The 21,399-nt window shown below is 38.1% G+C and overlaps 1 protein-coding gene across 1 annotated transcript in view; it reads right to left on the minus strand.

The window, feature by feature from the left end:
* SLC28A3 (solute carrier family 28 member 3) overlaps positions 1-15,990 on the minus strand; it is a 44,643-nt gene extending 28,653 nt beyond the window's left edge. Inside the window, exons 1-6 of the mRNA XM_054397591.1 lie at positions 15,934-15,990; positions 9,937-9,973; positions 9,501-9,607; positions 6,040-6,122; positions 2,581-2,672; positions 1,492-1,681 (exon numbers count right to left, since the gene is read on the minus strand). Of these exons, the coding sequence (XP_054253566.1) occupies positions 1,492-1,681; positions 2,581-2,672; positions 6,040-6,122; positions 9,501-9,607; positions 9,937-9,973; positions 15,934-15,990 (566 nt within the window). The remainder of the gene's footprint in view (positions 1-1,491; positions 1,682-2,580; positions 2,673-6,039; positions 6,123-9,500; positions 9,608-9,936; positions 9,974-15,933) is intronic.
* Positions 15,991-21,399: the final 5,409 nt, after the last annotated feature.

Below are 21,399 nucleotides of genomic sequence, written 5' to 3' on the forward strand. Positions count from 1 at the left end.
CTTCTTTGCAACTGGTTGTAATCTCTTTAGAAAAATTAATTTTAATCACAACAATTTTATCTCAGAAGCAAAGTTAAGAGCCATCTGTACATCTATGTACAGTGTTTGTATAGCTTCCACTATCACAGAATAATGTTCAGCTTGCATATTGAAGGTAACTATCATAAGAACAGGCTGAGAGGCAAGGAAATGTATCACCCCATTTACAGAGGGGATACTAAACTTAGTCTCAGTTCATTAATGTTAACTTGTATCTAACAGTTGTTTAGCTTCCACTGATTTGTGTGGTTCCTAGATACTAAAATTCCATTTTTAGAACTGGATCAAAAGTATTGCAGTCCAACTACTCAAAATGGCTTGGCTATTGCAATACTGAATAACACTTCCTACACCTCTGAGACTTTGTCTCTTGGACAAACTAATGACCTACAGCTAAGCACTTAATCTGTGATATATACAGTTTACGAACCGGAGTTTAGGTGATAGCACACTTACTACCTCTGGCTTGTTCCATCTGCTCATCAAGACTTTCCTGTTCTGTTTGCTCCTTTCCCCAAAGAGACTGCCAGATAGTCTAAGAGATGTGGTCTGTGTGTGACATGGTCTCGAAAGTGCCTCTGGAGCAGAACAATCACAATCTGCATAGCACCTTAGAAATTCCTGCTCCTGTGGCAAAACCTTTTCAAAATCTTAAGAATAAGTTGGGACATTTTCTTGGACTAAGAATGACTCCTCCTTACAGCTCTTTCTCTCTTAGATAGCAGGTGACCCAGCTGTGATAGGAAGCAGATGGCCAGTTTGCTTTACCTTTTGGATGAGATTTCACTAGGTCATTTATTTGGTCTACAATCCCCCGTCAGCTGCTCTTTTTCCCTGGAATAACTTAAATTTTCCTGATAACTGCTCAGGAATACTTGGAATAAGTAGTGACCAAATGTAATTATCTACTTTTTAATCTGCCAGATGAATTGTCTGCCACCCCAAATAAGGCTTTATGATTTTATGACAATAAACTTGGCTAGCGTGTTTAGATTCCCGAAGGTAAGAAAAACTGCTATGGAGTCATGAGAAAAAGTCTTGTCTAGATTACACACTTCAGTCTTTATCAGTCTACATATGTTAGACTTAAGTTTGCAGCTTTCTCAACAAATGAAAGCAAGGCATTTTCTGTCTTGCGGAATGAATGCATAAGCATACAACACACCTAATGTGAACAAGTTCTCTTGCAACCACAGACTTGTCCTGTCTTGATCTAAGGAGCTTTCTGTCAAAATTTTTCATGCATAGGTATTGTATTGCAGTCTTAAAGGTGTGTTTGACATCTATAAACTGGAAAATAAGGAATTATTCTGGATGTATTCTTTGATATTATTGTAGTTTTCATGACTGACATCTCCCTGTGCTTATGGGAGTATAAAGTGAAATAAACTAGAGGGGTAAATAAACTGTTGCTTTGTCCTTCTGCATATATAAGAAGTAATTAACATTTACCATTTTAGCCAAAACCAGTGTTTCTCCACATAACTTTCTCCAGGGGAAAAGAATACAGCAATTCTGTCTTCATACTTAGCCATTAAAAAATCCCAGCAGATGAAGAAGATGACTAGAGCTGTGATGATAAAGAGTGGCAAGGCTCTCTGAAAATTCAAACTGCAGGCTGCAATAACTACCACCAAGTATGCTGTCACAGAAACAAGAATATACATGTCAGTTAGGATGGTCTTTATAAAGACAGAATCAAATCTTACATTAAAGTCAGGCCTGCATTTACCTTTTAAGTGTTATTCTGTCTCTTGGGCTAAATACTGGGGGGAGGAAAGTGTTTTCATAGATAGTGTTGCTACTTATGTCTTTATGGAATTAACATACAAAATCTTGACGTATTGTTAGAACTCACCCAAAGCAAGAAAAGTCAATGCTAGGAAGTCAAGATACTCAGCATGCAAGTGGCCCATTTATAACCACTTTATGGTATGCTGATGCTTATCACACAAACATAGGTCTACATATTCTCAGAGCTCAAGAAGGATGATCTCATAAAGAATCTTGGTGGAGGAGAAGGAAACAAACCAGCTTACTGTCTAATTAGGAAACAGACAAAGAAGAATAGCTGAATGATTATGTAGTGCTTGCTGACATTTCTTCTAGCAAATATTTGTTGTGGATATGGAATGATATGGGCCAGAACAGAAAAAATTTTAATGCTGAATTAAGTTCAGTTCCTGTTGGTCCCTGACTCTTTTCAATGGGTTTTCATGCTTATGGGAAAGTTCTCAGAGCTGTAATTTAACTTGCTTATTGGAGGACACTGCTGATGGAGTAGACCCAAAGAACTATTCTTTTATCCCAAATGTAATTGCTAGTCAGAGTTGAGAAACATGATAGAGAAACAGTGTAGCAAGATCTGTACTTTTGTTAAGTTTGGGAATGAGTGGAGGTTTGGGGATCTGGAGCTTTCTCTGGGACTATTACTTTCTTTCAAATATATTTTTAAGACAGTCCAGAATTTTTCTGTCAGTCTACAATCTCATACAGGTAAATAAACAAAGCTTTCTAAACCCTGAATGTAACATACTGTACCTGTTATTAAAATTCCGTAGAAGACATAGTAAATTCTGGTTTTATATTTCTTGAAAAATTCACAGACTTTATCATATTTCTTTTCTAAAGGCCTAGAAAAATGTAACAAGCAAACAGAAACTTTAGCTGTATATTAGAAAGAAAAAAGAAAGGAAAAAAAATAATCATTTGACCAGGAAGACCACATTACATCGAAAAAATATTCTCCACTCATAAGGGTTACATTTTAATCCCAAAATGACAAAGCAAATTGTGCTAACATCTGCAGAGCTCTTGGGGAAGATTTCTTTGGTTTGATGTTGAACAAGGGAAAAAGAAAATCTGGCAGATACTTAAAAGGCCAAAGTTAGCAGGCCAGTTCTTCTAGCCTCTGAATTACAGCTCTTCTGTGAGGTCTGTTAACAGGGTTGGTGCAAACTGGATATGTAGTTAAAGATTCAATACACTTTACTAGAGCTAAAAAGACTGTTAATACAGCCAGCCCAGAACTGTTGTGTGGGGCAATAGAGTTTTGAAGGCCTATGTCTGTGTGTGCAAAACAGCAATATCCATCTTAAGCCTTATATTAGGGTGCATAGGTTTGAAAATGTGATTATCAGTTACATTAATTTTTCATCAAAGACTCATCCGTTCATGGAGGGTTAAATGATTTGTTATATTTAAATCTGTTATTCTAGTATCTGTTCTTCCAATTATTACATACTTCTCTTTCATTCTTTTCTCATCTCACTAAGGATAACACAGAGTGATTTCATAAGGGAAGCTGAAATTTAGGGAATTAGCAGTTAATGGAGTCAATTTAATACAGATTTCCAATGTTAAGCACACTGGTGTTGTGGACATGTTTCAGTTACATAAGCTATAACTAAGTAAAACATCCTTTAATTGAGCAAGTTGGAAAAAAAAAATCACAGCTTTAGTTCTATCTCTAAAGCAGTGCTTCATAGCCTACAGTCTATAAAAGCAGTATTGTATTTAGTGATACTAATTACCAAGACACTACTTGTTTAGAAACTACATGCAGCTGGTGTCAGATGCACACTTGAATTCAGCATGAATAACCTTATTTTCTGCACAAAAACCCCCAAAAAACAACCACACAAAGAAAACAAACAAACAAAAAAATCACAGAACAAAACAAATGACAAAACAAAACAAAAGCCACCAAAAAAAACCCCAAAAATAAAGGCAAAAAACCCACAACCAACCAACCAAAAAAACCCAACAACAAACAACCAGAAATTGGAGAGAAACAAGGAATATTAACTTAACTCAAATCAGCACAGAACACCAGAGCAATAAAATACTCCTTCACCAGTATAATAAATAACAGGGTCTCTGAGAAATCTCAATTGCCTTTGATTTTTCTGTTTTATTTCTGGGAATTCCTGTTACTTCTAAGTCACGATCCCCCTCCCCCCTTTTTTTTAATTTATAAGAACGTTAGCTTATCTGCTCTGTCTCATCAGAGAGATTAGATACAACAGGAAAAGAAAGAAAAGGAGAAAAGAGAGACAGATACATTAATAGGACAGAGTTACTTTATCAAATTTACAGTTCCTTAAAAAAAAACCCAAACACCCCAAAACAAAAAATAAACATAACCCCAAACAAAAAGAAGAGAAGGTATTATCTTCTATCTGTTTCTGGTACTTATCAGTCCTTTGGGATTTAAAATAATTATTTTAAGATTACTAATCTCTTCTCTCTAACATCTATCTCTCCCTTGTTGTAATCACCCCTCAGGTGATTATCACTTGAGTAATAGTGTACATTTAGGCAAACATGTCATAAATATGCAGCTCTGTCCTGAAAGGTGGCAGAAAAAAAATGTCCATGTAAAATTTAGTTAATATATCAGGGAAATATTATTTTCTAAAAGCTAATCCTATATATTGGAAAATGCAAAGACCACTTAAGCACATATAAAGAAGAAATTTAATGTGAAATATTTATATATGCCAAAACTATTCTTGCTTGTACTTTGCAACTCAGAAATTTTCCCATCTGAATGTACTCTAGAAGTGAATGTAAACACCTTGCCCGTGTAGTGAACCCTTGTTATCCACAAACCGATTTTTCAAAAGTGTTGTACCTCAAACCACAGGTAATTCAGAACTATTAGTTGAAAGAAATTGATGACACCTTCAAAATTGAGGCATGCTTCGTGAAAGTCCCTTTTGAGCAGATCAGGGAAGATATTAGATCACATTAGTGCCTGCTTTTAGGAACTAATTTTTAAAAAGTAACTTAGTAGAGACACCATTGCCCTTGTTAAGTTTTAAATGCAAAAATAAACTTAGACAAAATAGAAAACCAGAGAGCACTGAACAACACATAGCCTAACTGTAATTAGAGCAAAGCGCTCTTCAGCTTTCAACCTTCAAGTAGTTTTCACTGTCTGCAGCAATGGTTCCTTCTGCTGGTGAAGGAATGAGGGGACCTCTAGAACAGTAAGCTCTTTGAATCAAACCTTATTTATTTCTTGGATCGCCATCTGTGTACAAATAAATAATAATTAATAAAAATGATACAGGCTTCATCACAGCCAACTCAATCCAAATCTGTGCAGACTTGCCTATCGTGAAATTACTCCTGTGGGCCCAAGTATAAGAGGGAAGAGACACCACTAACCTTATGCACCCATTTGCATGTCAACATTTGCCTTGCAATTGTCTTACTTCTGGCAAGATGCTGGATGCATGACACTGGAGAGGCTTATCAAACTTGGATACCTGAAATCTTAAACATCAGCTTTGTTCTAGCTAGACAAGCTAGACAAGCTAAACATTTAAAACAAGAGTGTTGTAAAAGAATAAAGAGGAGAAATGAAAAAAATCTCTGAACACTTTTCTTAGATTTTTGAAACAGTATTTTAATTTGATGGCATCAGTAAACCTGATCATATTAGCAAGTCTTGCTGCCTTTTTTTTTTCCTTTTTAAATGTCTTATACAGGGTTTGTGGGTTTTGCAAAAAAAAAAAAAAAATCTCTAATCCTCAAGTAAAATTTAGATACATGCCTTTAGTGTGGTCACTTGGCACCAATGCTTACGAAGTGTAAAACTTCTGCTCTGTGAATGGTTTGTTTTTACAGCTATTCTGTTCTTATTTTTCACTAGGGTAAGTAGCTGTGCAAACTGAAGGATAATAGTGAATCTTTTAACTTCCTGAAAGAGATCACTATATAAGACACCTTTTTTAAAAAGGCTCATATGGAAATATTGGAAAAGTAGTTAATGTACAAAAAGGAAAAAAAATTGCTCCTTTATTTTGCAAGGCATAATAACTTTAAATACAATGTGTTCCTGTATTACACAGATTGATAGGCAATACATAGGTCTGCATAGCAATAGAAGTATGGCAGTGAAATTTAGAGCTGTCACTTGAGAAACAGAAACATTGGCAGCTTATTTAAGTCAGGACTGAGTGGAGAACTTACTTATCCAAAAGACCTTACCCTTTCAAGCAAGGTTGCTCATCATCTACTGAGTCACGTTTGTTTTCGTGCAGATCACTCTGAATGTTGATGTATTCATCCTCCTGCAAAACAGAGCAGTGGCAAGGTTGTGTGAGGTTGCACGCTTGTTAAGGAAGGTGCAAAAATACAGATCTCTGCTGGAATGTGGCTGAAGCAGTCTCAGACTTTCCTGTCTGCACTTAGTCCACAGCTCCAGCTTTCCTATCTGCCACCAATGCTGTGATCAGTATCAGGAAAACCCGGTGGTTAGATTGTGGCTGTGAACTTTTGCAATCCATCCATGCCGTTTTGAAATGGGGAAAAAAATTACTAGTGTTACTCAGAGATGAAGAGGACCCCATAGAGAGGGATGGTGGCTCCACCACTTCCCTGGGCAACCTGTTCCAATGCTCAACAACCCTTTTAGTAAAGAAATTTTTCCTAATATCCAATGTAAACCTTACCAGGTACATCCTGAAGCAATTTAATTTTGTCCTGTCGCTTGTTACTTGGGAGAAGAGAGCAACTCCCACCTCCCTACAACCTCCTTTCCGGTAACTGCAAACTTCCAGAAGGTGCAGTGAATGCCTTCGTCCATATAATTGCTTAAGATATTAAGCAGAATTAGCCCTAATACTGAGCCCTAGAGAACATCATCTGTAACCAGCCAGCTACTGAATTCATCTCCACTTGCCACCACTGGCCTGGCGTGGCCTGGCCATTCAGCCAGTTTTTCACCCAGACAGCACATTTTAATCAGGAAACACATCCTTTTGCACCCTCAACGCACACAAGCCCAGCTGCATTAAAGCTTTTGAACAATCAATCATAGTCTGACCTCCATCATGTCTGAGGCCTGTCCTTGAGGTGGCTGGGAGCTCTGCAACTCCCCTGGGCTGCTTGGCATACCTGTGGGGGCTGCCATGCCCACCCTGTGTTACTTCCCAGCCTAGTCTGGAGTGGCAGAGAAGAGTGAGCCTGTCCCACAGACTGCAGAGGGCCAGTAACTGGGGGCAGGAAACCGTTGAGTTCAACGGCAGCAGCTTAACGACTTCTGGTCCTTGTGCTCTGCTCTCACCTCCTCTTTTCAGCACTGTGCTAGGGTGGCCTAACTGCTTGCCTACTTTTAGGCAGGGACCACAGTGAAGGCAGGCAGTGTTTACCTGAGCTGGTGATCCTGTCCTACCCTCTCTCTAGATGTTATTTCACTCTGCCCAGCCACTAGTAGAGGTGGCAGACTGCAGGTAGGTTTATCTCTACCTGTAACTAGTTGTGCTATCTGCATTCCCCTCACTGCCGTGTCAAACAAAGCCCACTGGGGACCTTGCCCTGGCACCTCCCTTCTGCCTGATTTTCCTACTGCACGCATCACCAAAATTCCTGGAAGACCCTCATTTGGTTCCTAATGAAAGAACTGAACCAGCTCAAAGGCAAAATTAACACACAGCCAGCAATTCAAACGGTGCAGAGGAGTATGTACGTAGAAGCCACTATTCATGGTACTAGGAGAAACCTTGGCTTGACATGAGCAAGGGGTTGCTCAGACCTCTTGATTGCAGTTTTTGAGGGGGCTGGGATGAGAGCTGAATGTCTCTGTGAAGCTGCACTGTAACTTACGGCTACATTTTCACTAAACTCAATTGTTTACTCTCTTTGGCCTTTAACTGTGAAATAAAACAAACCTGGAAAATTTAGATGCTGCCACCTGCTACGGTGCTATTATTTTTGGAAACTGGAAGCACTGTGCTCGGTGAATGCAGGAGGTAGGCATCTCACCTGAGGGACACCAAGTGCTGATAGTATTGAAATATAATTTATTCCTGGGCTTAAATTTGGAGTACATTGCATGCAATTACTTTTCACAGATTTTTGAACATACGTTGTGAATCAGGAGAGTCCAGCTGTCTGGGATGAAGAGCCATATTTTCATGTATGCAGGGGGCTGCACTCCCCATGGCACAATGTCCTTTCTCCTAGTTACAGCTCAAAGTCCATGCCCCATACCTCCTGCCTCCATCCCCATCCCCCCACTTCATATGCTGCCCAGGCCAGACCATGCCCCCACCATTGTTTTCCTCTGCCATATCATCCTCCTTGGACCAGAAGTTCATGGGAATCACCCACAGCCTGGTTATATGAATTTGTAAGTATACTGTTTGTCTTAAGAATTTAAACTGTTTTTTTTCTTTTGAGTATTTCAAGATGAATTCCATCAATCTACATCTTTTCACATTGTCTACAATGTATTTAAATATGCTCTGGATGTTACTATGTTGCTTTTTATTTTCACAAATGCTTTCCTACATCTATAATAACAAGTGTTAAGAAATTCTGAATTCCAAGACCATTTTGTGTCTAACTCTATGCAGATATAGAAGGAAAAGGTACAACTCCTTCTCTTCTTCTTCTTTTTTTTTTTTTCATGGCCAAACATGATACTATATGTGGCTCTTTAGGACCACTGGCCCTTGCTGAGGCTAACCTACGGGATGTGTGGAACACGTGGACTTCTGCTGTCAGGGGCACAGCAAAGTTCGCACTCTGCAGAGCCTCAAAAAACCCCTCTTCTGGCCCAGTCACAGCATTTCCAAGAAAGTGTCAGCGTGGTTATACGTATCTCTAATACTCTTGTACTTTAAAGTAGTGGCTGAGCACTTTCAGCTGAAACTTTTCAATGAAAAATTGGTTGCTTTGATGAAAATCAAACTTTCATTGATTGCCAGTACTTTTATATATTTTTGAGCAGTTTAAATCCATTCTGAATGTCCTTGTTTTGATTTTCTTTTTTTGTTCTACACCCCCCCCCCCCTTTTTTTTTTTTTTGTCCCTGGTTTGTTCTAAGAGGAAAGCACAGACACTGTTTACCAGCTTCCTCTCCTAGCATCTCAGATCTCAAATCGCTGTCTTCTTCCCAGGAGTACATATCAGAACAACTCAAGATCCTCTCCCATCACTGTAAATCTGGAATCACTTCACCTTCGAGAGCAGAGGCTTTTCTTTAGTAGCCTGCATTTGCTGACTGTGATCATATCCAAAGCCCAATAGAAGATAGAAAAGAATATCCACAGCATCAAGAAACATCTGTTTCTTACATGCTCTTTCAGGTGCCATCACACTTGGCAACTAGGTATGATTTCAACACAGGAAAGTACCAGAAGTTTTTAATGGAACTCCTAAAGTAGCAGATTACTTCTAAGCGTGGATGTGAAAATAATAATACATGACAATAGCAAAATGTTTGTGGTTTGTTTTTAATCTGACTCTCATGTCTTCATGCTCACTACATAGCCATACGTAACTGTGTAGTCAAAATTAATGTGTTTATAATGAAGTCATCTGTATTGTATTCTCCTTTTCTTTCTCTGGTTTATTATATGCCAGAACTGTTGCCTCCAGTCTGTGTTTGTCTGAAATTTCCTCTATTTTGGATGAGCAGGTATTTAATAATATGTATGTCTTACTGGACTAAAAGACTGTACCACTAAACCAAATGTTTCCAGATTCTCTTTTTCAAAATGCTTGTCTATCCTACTCCCCATGATCACCATTTCTGATGCCTCTTTTGTTTCTTGTATTGAAACAATTACAATGTTAGAAAACAGTGTTCTGAATCCCACATCCTGTCAGTTTTCTGTGTTTTGTACTTAATGTACGTATTTCTGAGAATAAAACTTGCTTCCCTGACAGTTTATCAATTTTAAATCAGTTTCAAGTTTTGTTCTGTCTGTATGTGTCTTGGGTGTATTATCACAGCCAATTACTGACATTGCATGTAAGGTTTATGAATTTAAATAAGGTAATTAAAAACCAACCAAACAAAAACCCACCACCAAACCCAGAAGACACAACGCCCCCCATGCCTTGGTTTGTGAATTCTTGATTCTCAGGCTCAAAGACCTTTCAGATTTATAACATTCATACCTTCTCTGTTGTTCTGGGTCCTGACAAGACCAGAAATTGTATCAAATAAAAATCTAAAAGCCTGTCTCATGTGTGATGAGAACTGTTTTATACTCTGATGCCTGTGTTTCTACGTTTTACTTTACTACTATGGGAAGCCCAAAATTCAAGTGTACAGACCTCTGGTGTTCAAGGCACTGCACTACTACACAAAGCTTCATTTGTCATGAATGGTGCTTAACTAAGTGCTGTTTTCTTCACCCAAAATCACATGTCCTCCCAGTGCTGACCTTTGCCTCAGGACTGGTTCAAAAAGTATACAAAGATCCAGCCGTTCTCCCACCAAGGGCAAAATGGCCTATTTGGGCCTTTCCCATTATTTTTTTTAATTCTGAAGCTGTCTTAGGAGTCTGTAGTTGTTGCCCTGTAAGTTGACAATGAAAGATTCTACTGAATGCTCCACCTAGTGAGAAAACAAACCAACAACACAAAAGGCAGTGTTTAACTGTACCACTAAGATATAATAAATTTAAAAAATACTATACAAGATAGCATAGTGAAGTTGGAGTGATACAGTTGGGAGTAATACAATTCTTTAACTGACACACAGATGCCCGGGGCATAGTCTTTTTGAAGAATTCTGTGTTTGATACTGAGAAAGAAAAAGAGATTTCTTAGGACATTCACCAGTGAATATGCTGTCTACAAGCAACAGAAGTACAGAATAAATTGTGTTGGAAGGAACCCCTAGAAGTCACTTTATCTAACTCACTGCTCAACTCCAATAATTACATTAAAGTTTAATTTATACAGTAATTAAAATATCTGAATGTATGAGTAATGTAACTGGAAACTAATAAGAACATCACATGACTGCTGGAATTCTAAATAGCCCACACTGCAGAATAATAGATTTGGGTTATTTTTTTTACAAGCATAAAAAGCACTAATTTCAACATGTGATCATCCTACATTCCTGATACGTTTCAAATTCAGTAGAAACTGGTTTATTACTGTTGATAACAAGTTTACTTCAGTAAGAGAGTACTTCTGTTGACTAAAACAGTCTTTGAGTGTCATAAAGGCATGAACTTTCTCTTTTCCTTCCTTCCTTCCTTCCTTCCTTCCTTCCTTCCTTCCTTCCTTCCTTCCTTCCTTCCTTCCTTCCTTCCTTCCTTCCTTCCTTCCTTCCTTCCTTCCTTCCTTCCTTCCTTCCTTCCTTCCTTCCTTCCTTCCTTCCTTCCTTCCTTCCTTCCTTCCTTCCTTCCTTCCTTCCTTCCTTCCTTCCTTCCTTCCTTCCTTCCTTCCTTCCTTCCTTCCTTCCTTCCTTCCTTCCTTCCTTCCTTCCTTCCTTCCTTCCTTCCTTCCTTCCTTCCTTCCTTCCTTCCTTCCTTCCTTCCTTCCTTCCTTCCTTCCTTCCTTCCTTCCTTCCTTCCTTCCTTCCTTCCTTCCTTCCTTCCTTCCTTCCTTCCTTCCTTCCTTCCTTCCTTCCTTCCTTCCTTCCTTCCTTCCTTCCTTCCTTCCTTCCTTCCTTCCTTCCTTCCTTCCTTCCTTCGCTTGGTGAAAATGCATGTTATTTAACCATACACCACGAAAGAAGCTAACTCTTCACCAAAACGCCAATCTGCTTGTACTTATCTCCTCTTGTTGCAGATTGCTACGAACCCAGCATGGACGGAAAAGCTTCTACCTCATTTTCTCCTTACCTTTTCCTATCTCCCTGAATAAGTTTTCATTGCAAAAGGGACTTCCTGCTTGCAAAATATTTGGTTAAACAGCAAGAGCATGGAGCTATCTTGTAAGTGAATTGCTCTTTCGGTGTTTGTTTTGTGCCCTCTAGATGAGCAGTTAATCTGCCAAGTCTTTTTGTATGAGTATTCTTTGACCTTCCCTTTTACCTCCTTCCTGCCTTTCCCAGGAGGATTAGTTTTGCAGAGGGCGTGACTTCTATCGGCTGTGTTTTTACAGCAGCACACTCTCTAGAGTAGATGGTTTTCTGTCACTGCCAGCTAGCAATGGAAACAGACTGGCTATCACAGCATCCAGGCAGCTGCTTAAACTGTTTATGGTTTAAAGGTGGGTTTAATTAAATTTCAGATTGCATTAAGTCAACCGAAATGAAACCAGCTGATCTACAGTTCAAAATTTTGCAATTTTTAAATATTCACTTTAACTAACAAGCACTGATTTAAGTTCTCCTCATGCACTACCTTATGCTAGCCAGACTGTCATGATTCTAAAGGATTAAAAATCCGTTTTAAATACTGAGGATTTTTTTTTTTCTGTCAATAATCATAGCATTCATAAATTCCTGTCAAATGATAAAATTCAGTGTAGAGGCCAGGAGGGATGGATATTCATTGTTAGTGTGTATAGTAAATGAGCTGTAGAGATGGCAGTTAAGAAACAATTACTGCTAGATTTAAATTCTGCTGGCTAAATGTTCATGGGATTTTCAAAATGGGTTGCAAATTAGATTCAACCACCTCTGAGTCAGTACCTTAGTGTTTTCATTAAAAGCTTACATTGTCAGTCTTGAGTAGGATAGTTGGATAGTATCCTGAAATGCAGGATAAACACGTTAAAATGACAGAGTGACACAAGGTGGCCAAAAGGAGAAAAAAAAAAAAAAGGTAGGAAATCTATTTGTTCTCAGAGTAAGTGAAAGGTATGAGAGGCAGAAAGAAAAATCCAGAAAAACCAGCACAGAAAAAATATCTGCACATTCCTAAGAAGATAACAAGGTGCACGTGACCCCTGCAATTATGACATTCTAAATATTTATTGATGGCAAGTAGGAACACAATGAGGATGTTAAGAACCAGAACCCTAAAAATAGTTTTCACAAGGAATATTTATTTAGCCTGAGAAGAAAAGAGCCTTAAGGTACAGCTCTATTTCACTATTTCCTGTAAGAGATGAAGTATATCTATCTATAGAGACAACCAATTTATTAAAAACAAAAACATGGCTTTGAAAAGCAAGTTTTAAAAACGTGGAAAGGGGCTGCATAATTTCATGTCTGGATCTGATGGAATTACAGAGATGGGTTATGTCTTCATAATTCCCAAGGGAAATTACAACAATCCCCAAGAAATGTAAATTCTTAATAGTCCCTGTAGTCTTAATTAACCAACCAATCAGAAAAGACTATCTAGGAAGCTGTGGAGAATGCTAATAAACACAGAACTAAATAGCATTTTAGGATAGCTTGTTTGATTAAAATGGAGTACAAAAGCTGACTATGTTGTGGCAGCTTCTTAACAGTACAGTGTGTTTTGCTTCAGAGACTGGTACTGACCACTTAGTGCATCATAACACTTGCAAGAGGAGACCAGCAAACAATTAGTAGTTATTAGTTGTTATTTTCCTTTTTAACCACTCCCCTCTCTCTCTTTTTTTAAATGTTTACCTCCTTTTAAAAGTCAGAGTTTTTTTTTCCCATCCCAGACACTGTTCCTTTTTATGAAACAGGTCTTATCATTCCATGAGGAATAAGTGTGACTTGTTTAATGTTATCATCATCAGAGATCTGAATCATCACAACTGATTAGGTAAAACCTTTGCCTCTTAAATACGAGCTAAACCAAATCTCAGGTTTAGGGGTAATACTACTGTTGGGTTTCTGAGCAGGAAATTCTGTGGGCGTGGTTGTCCAGTTGGTGCCGTTGCCATCAGAACGATGTTAACCACAGTGAATGCAGAAAGCACATACTGTGTACGACATTATTGTGGATGTAGACACAGGGTAGATGCATTGACAGGTAGACATTTAATATGGACAATGTGAAATTTAGAAGGGCTCAAAATGTTAGCCCTTTTTGACCATTTGTATAACTAGTCAAAAGGCAGATTACTATATATTACAACCTTTTCATCCCATTAGTCTCCACAACAGAAGGCACAGTGCCTGTCGTTTGTAACGTAATAAAGGTCTGACATGATCCTCCACCCACAACTTGTCAGCCTTGAGCTGTCTCGTATTACGTTAAGAGCTGTTTTCTTTATTTACTTGCGTTGTAAAACAAACCTAACCTGAGTTTCCTTTGTTCTTGTCTGCTTTTTTCCTACGCCTTTGTGTGCTAATTATTAAATGACTCAAGGACATCTGTAGGAACCTACGGAGTGCAGTCCCACACTGATACTTAAAATGTCTTAAATAAATATTTTTCTGGAACATTTTTATGTGGTTTAGGGAAGATACCGATTGCTTAATACTAGAAGACACTATCTTGGAGGAAGAAGCGCATTCACCCTTTGTGCAAGAAAAGATAGAATGAAAGATTTTTAAAGAAGGTATTTTCTTCTCAGGGGCTTCTATCACGAAATGATGAGTTTTTCTATATGTGGAAGTTTAACTTATTTCCTCATTTGTCTTATTTTCTATAGAGTGACTTGTTAAAAGTAATCAGAAAGCCTCATTCAGCCCCCGGGTTTCATTGTTGCACAGTCTTTGTGATTTGGCATTTGAGTTGTTTAGATAGGAGAGGATTTGCATGCTCTTGCAAAACTCTGTAACAGACAGGAATGGAAACACTTGGGTTCACTGCATACTGCCCAGGTGGGCTAGCTTTGTAAGCAGAGGATTGATTCAACCACGGTCCTGTGCTCCACGGAGACTGCAGAGGGAAGAGGTGATTTGCATTTCAGGTCATTCAAAAGCATTTAACACCGAACTTCTGCAGCTGGGAAGGGTCTTCTCTCTTTGATGAGTTTGTAGGTACAGAATGAGAAATCTGATTGCGTTATCTTAGGCGCACGTTTTGTGCGGAAAGGCAGCCAGGATGAAGTCCACTTTTATCTCATTCACTTGAACTGAGAGAGACTCAAATTCAAAGTGCTTATCTACGGGCTCTGAAGCACAGATGAGTGGGCTCCGATTACCCAGGAGAATGTCGTAGTCACGGGAATACTGTCTTTTAAGAGTTATCTCTGTCTCCTCTTGAAGGTGTCCCACTTAGCATGAATTATTAACTAATTACTGGAGAAGAGACTTAAACCTGCTTCCTTACATTCCACAAGTATTCCCTGGCCAGCAAATTATCAAATAAATTTATTGCCTGTCTCTATAGCCCAATGAATACATAAACAGAGTGGTTGAATATCACTGGTGTTGCGTAATATTCGACATGCTTAGCATCTACAAAGACCTTTTTGTGTTATTTAAATCGTGGTGGCTGATCCTCATACCCAATAGATGCTATCCTTCCTGCTAACTGTGCACTGGGGCAGCGTAGGACCAGAGGCTGCAGAGAGCAAGGCTAAGTAACTCTGATAACAGCATTCTTTAGGGCCACTGTCTTACAAGTCTAATGAACAGGCCTGGTTGTGGGTTTTCTACTTTCTGTTTCCTCCTGCTCTAATTCTGATGAAAGTACAGGGATGCTGGAGAGCGAGAAAAAGGTAACAAACTGGGTGACACTTTTTTCATGCTTCTTCTTCTTTTGAAAACTGCATTTTAAAATGGCTATTAACACTATGCACATATTACACAGGACTTTTGGGCTGGTTCTTTATCTGTGTTCTTCCTAAGAGCAGAACAAGACAATTTTATTTATGTTATGAAGAAGACAGGAAGGAAGATATTATCCCCACTGTGATTACATTACTGTTTTCCCCATATTATTAGTACACACGGCCTTGATGAGGTATATACCTGTTGCATAATGATAACCTCTTCTTCAACAGAACTGTGAATTACCTATCCTCAGGTAAAAGCAGCAAGTGATAGGGCAGATGGGAGAGGTGGAAGAGCTAGTTATGAGATTCATCAGCCTGTGAAATATTGCGGAGCCTTTTCAAAGATACCGGTATATCAGGCACCAGCTGAAGGCTATAAGCAGCACCTGCTCCTGAATGTGCCAATTGTGATCCAGCTTTTTATATAAGAAAACACCCCCCCCCCCTTTTTTTTTTTTCCCCTTCAGGGACCGAAGCAAACACTATTTGTTAAGTTCTTCCTCTTCCCCACAAAGCAAAGTAAACCACACTTACCTGGAAGGCCAAATTGTTTACTCCTGAGCGATCACAGGTGACCTCCTTCAGCTCCATGTCTCTAGCATTGACAGAAGAATTTTAGGTGAATGTTGAAAACTACTCGCAGCACAGAGCAACAGCACCCCAGCATCCACGGGGTCAGTGAGAATTGCTTGAAACCTTGTTAGCTGGGGGCACTCTCGGGTTGCTCCTGCTCAATTACAGCTCCACCTTCTGCTTCTCAGGCACAGCCCATTTTGGACAGCGTGGGAAACTACATTCAGCATTCCTTGAGGCAAGAGGAAGACTTGTCTTTGGGTGAGCCCAAAGGCTTTCCTCACTTGCTTGGGGGAAAATATTCCCTACTTAGATCTTTTAAGAGATCAACTTTTTTTTTTTTTTTTTTTTTTTAAAGAACGATTCTCAAGTCATTGTTTCTCTGATGTTACTGTGATATATAATATTTAGGAACTTCATCTAGCAAGAGAAAATAAAGGAAAATTAACTCAAACAAATATATGTTGTGTGGTTTTGGTTGGCATTCCAAATCTCATGGCGTAGAGTCATTTAGTTATCTGTCCTAGATTACTCATCTTTAACCTAAGGGTTTTCAAATACTTTTCAGGCTTTCTATACATGGTGTGGCAAATTTAAATTACTAGAACGATCATTTGGTTCTCTTATCCATGTTTTCCTTTGTCTGTGGACTTTGTATTTCCATCTTGTTCTAAGTTCAGTGAGAATAGTAGTGCTATTGTCAGACACTAATGTCATAGGATTTGATGTGTGTATTTATGTACTTGTTAGGTGCCTAAATCTGTACCCTTTTACACGGGGATTGGAAATCTGATGAATTTTTTATCATTCTCTCAAACAGCAGAAAATTATGTTCTCTTTTAAGAGTAAGGACAGAATGGCCTAGTGTGAGTGAATATGTTCTTGGAAATAAAGAACAGTTAAATGGAAAATAAGATGATGCATCTTTCTGAGGAATCTTCCAACTGTGTTTATATGTGTCCATATAAATACATACAGTTGCAATATATGTTCTCTGAATTTCCTAACTGTTGTGTAAAAAGGAGGAATAGTTGTTTTTTCTTTCAGTAGGGAGTACATAAGTTTTAATGATAAATTCTGTTTTTCAGTGTTCAAAATACTTTTTGATGCCACAAGTTTTGAAATCAGCATGTTTGTTGCTGTTTGTATTTGCCCTGTAAGTAGAGTAATTTGGCTTCTCTCAGACACTATTTGCTAGCAAAAGTAGCTGCAAGTATTTTCTAACAAGTATGATTATTGTCTGCTAATTACCACATACCTCAACTGTTTCTTTTCTCCTTTCATTTTCAGTTTCACCTCTCCTCTTGCCAGTTTTGAAAATGTTTTTACCATCAGAGGGAAGAAGGCAGAGGAAGCAAAGACAGTGTATCACTTCTGAATCCACTCTTTGCTATTCTGAAATTTGTAGTCTGCACTGGCATGGTTGGAAGAAAGTTCTATCCAAGTAACTATTGCCAAAATATAAGTATTCTCTGATATTGTTCCTCTTTCTGGTAACACATTAGATTATTTTAAGAAGTGATTTTCTCACTGAAAAATGTCAAAATAATGTTGACTTTATAATTTTGGTGCAAAGTTTCCATTATATTTTATGTTAGTAAACTCACAGGATACTGAAAGAAAAAAAACCCAAACCAAACCCCACAAAAAAACAACAAACAACCAAAACCCTGCACATCCAAGACAAATCCTGAATCCACTACAGAGAGCATTAAATGTATTGTTTTCCTGTGGAAAAAGGACCATATAATTAAACAAAAAGTGAGAACTCATTGACATTATTTTGTTAGAATTAGCCAGCAGTCTGATTTACAGCAAAACTATGCCTATTTCTAACTAAATACTTACATGAAGACATGGACTTTAGAGAAATAGGAAGGATATCGCATCCTGTCCTTTCAATTGTTAATAAGCATGGACACTTGTTCTCCACCTCTGTGATTTTTCCAGCTAAAGGAAAGCATTAAAGATTCATATTCCCAATTTTAGGGTGTTTTTACAACATTAGACTACCAGTGCTAGGCTGAAATGTATGTCTTGCCACTAGGGTTCCTCTGACTAGCAGCATGAAGAAGAATTTGTGATAACTTAAGAGCTGTTTTCTAATAATAGCACTAAGAAACTTTATGTTCCTCCTCAGTATTTCTACATGAACTCTGGACCATCTTTCTCTTAGTTAGAGGAGGACCAATGAAACAGCCTAATTCTTTCACTGATGTTCACACATAAATGAGATTTATATTTTTTCTAATGTGAATAATACATGGGGAAAGTTTGTTCTCATTTGAATACATATATATGATTATGATTTTCTTGTCTGCTTCTCACTTCCTGTTTTTAGTAATAGAAGTTCATTAATTTATTGCCAGAATGCCGATGGTTTTGTTAGCAGGTCTGAGAATGTAGGAAAGGAATGTATTTTAGAATATTAAAACAGCAATCTGGAAAAAGAGATCAATAGCACAATAGGTATGTAAAACTAATATATATGAAGACTAAAGGAAAAAATCATTAAAATGTATTGTGTATATTTACAACTTTGCAGTTAGCTGGCACAATAAACTACATATATGACTGAAATGTAGAAAAAAGTTATTAACAAACTTGCTAAATTATTATTCCCACCCCCGTCCTCCAAGTTTTGTATAGAACAGTTATTTTCTTGGGTCCTATCCTCAAAGTGTTTTCCTTGGATTCTAATGCAGGCAAAGAAAACCAGAGAACTTGCAAGCAGGAGAGGTTTACAACTGAGTTTTATGCTTTGAGATATAGAAAAATTGTTCTTATCTGTAGTGTAAAGTGATAAAGGTTGGTACAACACAGTGTCTTATAAACACTGGTAGTTTTGTGCTGACACCAGCCATCAGTATTTCCCATGGAATATACAGATGTCTGAGCAGTATGTCAGTTGAGTACTATGTCAAATAAAACTTCTCACTAACAAAAGAAAACCTTCCCACACCAGTGCTGAGTAACTTTGCCACGAAAACCTAGTCACAGGGATAGCATTCAGAACATTTTTGTGCTTCAGGTAATAACAAAGCAATGTTCAGTCTGCTCTGAAACTGTCATGCAGTCAGAGAGATACTTTTGGTTACCATAAAATACTAATCAACAGCACTGCTTACTACAGACAGAGCAGGCAAATAGCTGTATGATTCTTAATAATTTGCTAGATACATAGAGAAGATCAGCAGTATAAAGAAAGGTGAAGTATTCAAAAAGAGTAAGGTTATTCTGCTTCTTTCATAGCTGCACTGTGAGAAGCTATTTCTTATTTCAGATTTGTACAGTTGTTCAAAAATACATTTTTTCCCTAAAATTGATCATATTCAGTATTTACAGTTATGCTAATTTTACTGAGCCGTGGTTTCTAGAACAATTTTGTAAAAATTTCGAAAGCTTTGAGATACTAAAACCTTGAACAAGCTCTCTTATGTACCCTGGGTAACTGTGACTTCAGACACAAAAAGGGCCAGGCCATAAGGTGGGCAAAGCAGCTTCAACCCCAAATTAACAAAACACCATGTAGATTTTCCAGAGATGCTGTTATTCTGCAAGGAGCAACCATGTTTTTCTACATGAATTTTTGCTGAAACTGTTGATATCTCCATGATTAAAGCTATAAACCAAAAATAAAATGAAGAAACCAAACCAAGTGACCAAAACCAAACCAAACAACCAACAACAATAAAAAAGGGTTGTTGGAAGAGTCATAGTGAAACTGCAGATGGACAGATTATTTCATATTACTGCTTAAATTTTCTCCTCAAAGGAGAATTTTTTTCCTCAAAGGAAAAGTGAGTGAAAGAAAAACATTATCCTTCATAAATTGTTAGCAAGTAGAAGATCAGTGGTTTTACTTTTTGCAACACATCCAAATATTTATTTAACCAGTCCTGCTTATCCCTCTACTGACATGTCTGAGTGAAAAAGGTCAAAGGATCACAGGATGTCAGGGGTTGGAAGGGACCCAAAGAAATCATTGAGTCCAACCCCACTGCCAAAGCAGGACCATACAATCTAGCTCAGGTTACAGAGGAACGCATCCAGATGGGCCTTGAAAGTCTCCAGAGAAGGAGACTCCACAACCTCTCTGGGAAGCCTATTCCAGTGGTCTGTGATTCTTACAGTAAGGAAGTTCGCCCTTGTGTTGAGGTGGAACCTCCTGTGCTGCTGCTTACATCCATTGCTCCTTGTCCTATCACAGGTAGCAAGTGAGAAGAGCCTGTCCCCTCCCTCCTGACACCCAGCCCTCTGATATTTATAAGTGTTTATTGAATCCCCTCTCAGTCTTCTGTTTTCCAGATTAAAAAGCCTCAGGTTCCTCAGCCTCTCCTCATAAGGTCCTTTCCATATTTGAAAAAACTTAAATCAAAAAGACATTCTTTGTTAATATTTATGATCTCCAAGATGCAGGTGTTTGTACTATGGCCTGTTTTACAATAATTTTCCTTAGGTTACTGATAGGATTAAAAGGAGGTAGTGCCTTTACAAAGGAAGAATTGACTAAGAGGGAGTAGGAATAGAAAGGGAGGAACCAGACAGTTCACCTTATCTATGTGTATATAAATCACGAGAGCCCTGCTAAGGACCTTAGGTTGAATTTTGCTGCAAATCAGTAGGGGTTTGTCTGAAAATAGCAGACACTGAACACAGCCTGAGCCTCTGAACTTTTAGGTCAGAGTGCAGGCTTAACAGCCTACTGAATATTAACTTCTCCACCCAGAGAAGTGAATAACCTAATTTAAATGAACATACGATGTATGATAACGGGGGGGTTATGTGTGAAGGGGAACACGTAGTACGCATTTCGGGGAGACTGTAAATCCTGAGTACCTTAGCCAATGGGGAAAGGGAGAGGGAAATTTGCATCCGGGAATTTAGTATAAAAGGGAAGCTGCATCTTCCAGCAATTTGTGAGACCCCACAAGGAATTGTCCTGTGGACTCTCCTTTTATTCGAATAAAGTTTTACAAGACTCTTCTGTCTATGTTGTGAACAGGAACTTCTAGATCGGATTAATATTTCCTTACAGTTACCAATGTAAAAGATAAACTCTAAAATGCCACAGTATCATGAGAATAAAGAACAAAGAATAAAGGGAAGAAATTACTGTCTTCTGGGAAAGAAACAATTTTACTTGTGTGGAATCATGCCTCAGCATGTTTTCCTTGGAAAATCTATCCTTGGGAAATGTGTCCAGCTGAAATGTGACCCCTAAGCCTCCATTAAAAAAAAAAAAAAAATTACATCTATACAGAGACAGTAAACACCATTAAAGAAACATTATGTATTTTTGCAGATATTTTTGTATGTATGTTTTTTATATCTCACAAAGCACTGATCTTAATTGAAGTGTTCTATTCCTTTATCTCAATTCTTTTGCTAAGATAAAAAATAAATTTTTAAACCTTTTGGAAAACA

The sequence above is a fragment of the Indicator indicator genome, chromosome Z (assembly GCF_027791375.1).
Source record: "Indicator indicator isolate 239-I01 chromosome Z, UM_Iind_1.1, whole genome shotgun sequence".
NCBI classification, from domain to species: Eukaryota; Metazoa; Chordata; class Aves; order Piciformes; family Indicatoridae; genus Indicator; species Indicator indicator.